The sequence below is a fragment of the Echinops telfairi genome, unplaced genomic scaffold (assembly GCF_000313985.2).
Source record: "Echinops telfairi isolate 266 unplaced genomic scaffold, ASM31398v2 ScPeMD7_1;HRSCAF=3_0, whole genome shotgun sequence".
Lineage (NCBI taxonomy): Eukaryota > Metazoa > Chordata > Mammalia > Afrosoricida > Tenrecidae > Echinops > Echinops telfairi.
Genome location: NW_022103896.1, coordinates 38424177 through 38429227, shown reverse-complemented (window position 1 = coordinate 38429227; position 5051 = coordinate 38424177). Strand labels below are relative to the sequence as shown.

The window sequence follows — 5051 nt, the reverse complement described above, 5'->3', positions numbered from 1 at the left end:
GTTCAGATTCAGGGACAGGAAAGCAGCTACCCAATTCAGGCAGCATCAGACTGTGGTTCAAAGGGAGACGGACATGGTTCTAGTCTAGTTACCGGTGCCATTAAACGGAAACACATTTAAAAACACACAACCTCCTCAAAGTCTTCTGTACTGAAAGGACCCAGAGGCGGCGTGGCTAACATGGGGGATGACAGACACAGCAGCTCTGGATCAGGCGGACGAGCTAGGTTCAAAGTGGAGCTGTCACTTACAGGCTAGGTGACCTCTGTAAAGTCACTGAATCCCTTGCCTCTAAAAGGAAGGTAACACTTACCTGCTGGAAGGGCGATTTCGTTTGAGGGCAAAAAGAGCCAACCTTATGTAACCCTGAGGTCCAGCCCACATAAGATTTTCAACAAAGAGTTGCTGCCATCTTTTCCCTGTATGACATCGCTGCTACATAATTAATGAGTGGTAGAAACTGTCCGCTAGTTTCATAGAAAACAATATATGAGGGAGAAAAGAATCTCTGGGATTTAAATTCCATTTTCCACGATCTTTTGAAGTCCCCTCTCCTGCTTCCACGTCAGTCCAGCGTCAGTCCTCAGTCTCTGAGCATACTCTCCGTCCTCAGGGCTACTAACTGGAAGCAAGGACTCGGCGTCAGACACCAGGGCACTTACCAGATGTCAATTTTGAGTCCGTTGGAAACCAGGAACTGGATGGTGTCCACGTGGCCACAGAGGTGAAGGGCCGTGTTTCCTTGGTATTCTGTGGCCAGAAGGTCAGCACCGAACTTGTGCAGCAACTGGCAGATGTCGACGTTCCCTCGGGCTGCGGCCAGGTGAAGGCCCGTCCTGCCCCTGCTGTCCCGGATATTGGGGTCGAAGCCGCTTTCCAAAAGCCGGTTGGAATAGTTAAAGTCGCCATCGATGCAGGCTTGGAGCAAGGGGACGTTCGTCTGAGAGGAATCGTTCACAAACACGTAGGACATTGCTCCGAGGTGGTGTGGCTGATGACCCCACCTGTAATAGCACAGGAGCGAGGTGACAGTGACGTCAACGAAATCAAGCCTCTGGAAGCATGGTGAAAGCACTACTCTCAGCCTTTCGGCTCCCTGCTGCTAATAAATTACCTCAGCAAATAACAACAGCAAAGCTATCGATCGCATTTCATTGTCCACTAAAATGTGATCTTGTTTCCTTCAAATTTGCATCAAAATTGTAATCAAAGTATTCCAAAGCTCTATGTTGCCTTTCACAACTCAACAGACTGAGCTCTTTTAAATGGTGAGTGCAATAGACGGGATGTGACTGCCATGGACTGCACTGTCAGCAGACATCTGTAGATGACCCTTACACTTCAGAGGGTGCCCTTTACAGAGAAATGCTAATGACGAGCACCCTGATTGAATAAAGCAATTCTCTTCCATATCACTGCCTTCAAACCGATTCTGACTCATAGGGAGCCCTGGTGCTCTAGTGGGTTACTTGTTGGGCTGCTACTCCCTGGGTCAGCAGTTCGAAACCACTGCCCACCACTCAGGAGGAAGATGAGTCACAGTCTCAGAAACCCACGGGGGCAGCTCTACCCTGTCCTGTGTATAAGCTGGAGCTGACTCGTGCAGGGGAAGTAGAAGGGCCTGCTGGGACACTGTGTTTATAGTACAAAGTCACTTCAAGTTTTACGAGAGGAAAGTAACAGATAGAATTTAAAAGCAGGAAATTCCATGAAACCAATTCAGACAGTCCCTCTTTTTACAGTAGCAATGCTACTCGGCTCTGCTCTGTGGTTCTCAGAGAAGCAGGGCTGTGAGCGAATGTGCAGCTGGGACAAAGGCAGCAGTCCTCCTGTGTCTCTCTGACCAACCGTCTCACCCACTGACTCTGCGCTTAGAACAGCCCACTCCTTCTAGCTACACTGGCGCTCTTTCTCTTTGGTTCCTTGATGGAAAAATGAAAGCCTGTCCAAAACAAAGCAAAAACCGTGCCTAAGAAATTCAAGAGAAAACAAGACACAAAGGCAGAGACTAATGTGCTGACTGAGATGCCTTTCTTTCTCTGAAGTTACAAAAGTTTAGGCACAGATGGGCTTGGCTTGAATAGTCTGTCAGGCAAAGATCTTTCCAGAACCCTAAAGAGCTTAGATGCTTGGCCTAACCACAAGGAAATTCGGGGAAAGTACTGCCGCTGAATTTGGCAAGAACCTTGGCCCCTAATTCCTCTAGCCTGGTTTTCCAGCCGAGCCGTTTCCTTCTAGCCCTGTGTGGACTTGCACCAAAGCTCTGCAGCCACCTGAACCCCACAGGTTCTCTTGCAGAACAGCAAAGCAGCAATTCTGACCATCTTTTCTGAACTAAGCACCACAGTAGGGTTTGTGATGAGCATTATTTTCCAGTCCAAGCAATGCCAAGCTAAGGTTCACTATACCTGAATTTCAACGAGGAGCCACCGAGGGATTTTAAATCAAGGAATGGATGTTAAGTCAAGGAATACCTTGCAGTCAGACTAGTCTTTCAGAAAGATGACAATACCATCATCGGGTTGGAGGGAGACAAGGGCTACAGACAGGATGACCAATCAGTAGGTCATTAAAATAATCAAGGCAATAAGCAGTGATCATCTGATCTAAAGATGCAGCAGAGAAAAGGAGACAAACTGGAGAAGACGGCGGAGATAGGAATCACACAACCTACTTGCCCATCAGCTAGGAAAGGTGAAAAGGGGCTGCAAAGGGCTAAGTCGGAATAAGGTCAAGCTTGCTTCTGATGAAGAATTACAGAGATAGATCAACATAAAAAGAACTTTAGGTTATGGTATGATATGATGATTTTTAAAGAAATTTACACGACGAGAACAAATTATTCAATGGTATAGCCAAGAATCCCTTTTTGGGGTGATTTCCTTATTTTCCCCTAGTTTTCATTGGATTGAATCTGAATGCAGGCAGAGCACTCCCAAATCTTTTTTTTAAAAGCAAATTTTAAAATCCTCTAAGACGAGATAATGAAATACAATCTAGTTGGTGTTCTTGGTTCAAACAGCAAGAATTCTTGTGGCTTGCAGACTGGGATTCTTCTGAATGTTGGCTCAGTCAACACAAGCCTTTCTTGTCTTTTTTTAAAGTGAGAATAAATGTAGGGTATTTTGTGCATTTCCTTCTGTCCCTGGGAAACTGCTAACCTTACCTCCAAATTTAATAAGCCCGAAGCTAGATAACATTTTTCATCTTGATCACGGAACTGAAACTGCCTGGGAGCCAGGCCACAGTTCATTTAAGGTTTCCCTCGCGTATTGTGAGCAAGCGTCCCCACAGAAAACACTCACGTACGCCTTCAGAAGATCAGCTCTTCCTGCCCGGGGCCACGCAGCAGTTCCTCTGAATTCTTCAGATGGTTAAACAAAATACTCAGAAATGTGCTAGCAAGGCCCTGCAGTGAACAGAAAATCCAGTTATAACACGGGTGTGGTGTGAACGAGGTCCCGGGGTGCCACTAAATCAAGAGAGGGCCTGCAGGTTCTCTGCAGACAAGCAACCCGACCCAGTGGCTGCCAGGAGGGGCTCAGACATCACCACCAGGAGGAGGGCGCAGGAGCGGGAGGAGGTTCGTTCTGCCACAGGCACGTTGTTCTGAGTCTGGGCTGGCTCAACACACCTCACACCAGCACTGGTACTGAAGTCCCCGCCTGCGGCAGGCCCTCCTTCCCTTTCCAGCAAGAACCATAAACAAGCCCAAATCGATTTGCCGTTTTCCCACACTCCTTGACCAGGCTCCTCCGGACCTGCGAGGGTGCCGCTAACCCTAACCCTCTCTCTAATATACGATGGGCTTCAGAAAGTTTGTGGGGCGTTTCCAATCTCATTCGATTCTGTTTTTCCCATGAGGTTTTTTTAAACATCCTCGTAGATTTGGCTTCAGCTTTCAATGATAAAATGGAGCAAGGGGTGATTCTGAAGGTGGTAGGCTTTCCACTACGAAAAAGGAGGAGTTTGCATTTGGAGATGGGGCCTGCTGCTGCTGCGGGCGACGGCCAGCTGTACTCAGAGTGTGAGCTGAAGGGCGGAGAAGGACACCACGTCAGTCCAGCGCCATCCGAGTAAGCGCTGCCGTGCTGAGCACTCGCACAGCCACAGTCCTTGCTCGGTCATCATCTTTCTAGCTCACAAAGCACAATGTTCTTTTCTGAGAACTGGTCCCTCCTGCTAACGTGTCCGAAGTACACGAGCCGCAATCTCCTCCCCCTCACTTCTAAGGAACGTTCTGGCTGTACTTCTGTTACCGATAAGAGTGTACTCCTTCAGCTATCCCTCCAACACCGTACCAGTCCTCAAAGCCACAACAAAGACAACGCTGTTGCCATTCGCTTGCTATGGCAGGTCCTGTAAGAAGATACCCCGATCACATTACAGATCTAGTCATGTGACAGCATACACGGTATACACATCCATGAGACCATGACGAGAAAGGCAGCCTGGAAGTGCACAGTCAGCAGAGAAAGATGAGGCTTCTACTCCCATAAAGATTTATAGTCTGGGAAACCCACGGGACAGTTCTACTCTGTCCTCACAGTCACTGTGAGTCAGTGTGTATGTGTGCGTGCGAATGTGGAAATACTAGAACCTTGCTGGGAAAATGTCCAAGATTCAGATTAGACCCAAATCCTTACAAATTTTATTTTTTAATTGAATATTTTATTTTGAAATGATAGCTTCACAGACAATGGTAAGAAATAATTCAGAAAGAGCCTGTATATCCCTCCTTCTCCCACCAACAGCACCACCTTGTAAAACGATAGAATTCGATCAGAACCTGGAAGGTGCTGGAGCCGAGATGTCTTTTTTTTAAATCATTTTATTAGGGGCTCATACAACTCTTATCACAATCCATACTAATATCAATTGTGTTAAGCACATTTGTACATTCATTGCCCTCATCATTCTCAAAACATTTGCTCTCCACTTTAGCCCCTGGCATCGGGTCCTCATTTTTCCCCTCCCTCCTTGCTACCCCCTCCCTCATGAACCCTTGATAATTTATAAATTATTATTTTGTCATATCTTGCCCTGTCTGA

General features: G+C 47.1%; 1 protein-coding gene across 1 annotated transcript in view; it reads right to left on the bottom strand.

Moving 5' to 3' along the window:
• Positions 1–5051, bottom strand: part of ANKRD46 (ankyrin repeat domain 46) — a 40912-nt gene that overhangs the window by 10600 nt on the left and 25261 nt on the right. Inside the window, exons 2-3 of the mRNA XM_045287228.1 lie at positions 3310–3409; positions 663–1004 (exon numbers count right to left, since the gene is read on the bottom strand). Coding sequence (XP_045143163.1) covers positions 663–973 — 311 coding nt within the window. The 5' untranslated portion in view covers positions 974–1004; positions 3310–3409. The remainder of the gene's footprint in view (positions 1–662; positions 1005–3309; positions 3410–5051) is intronic.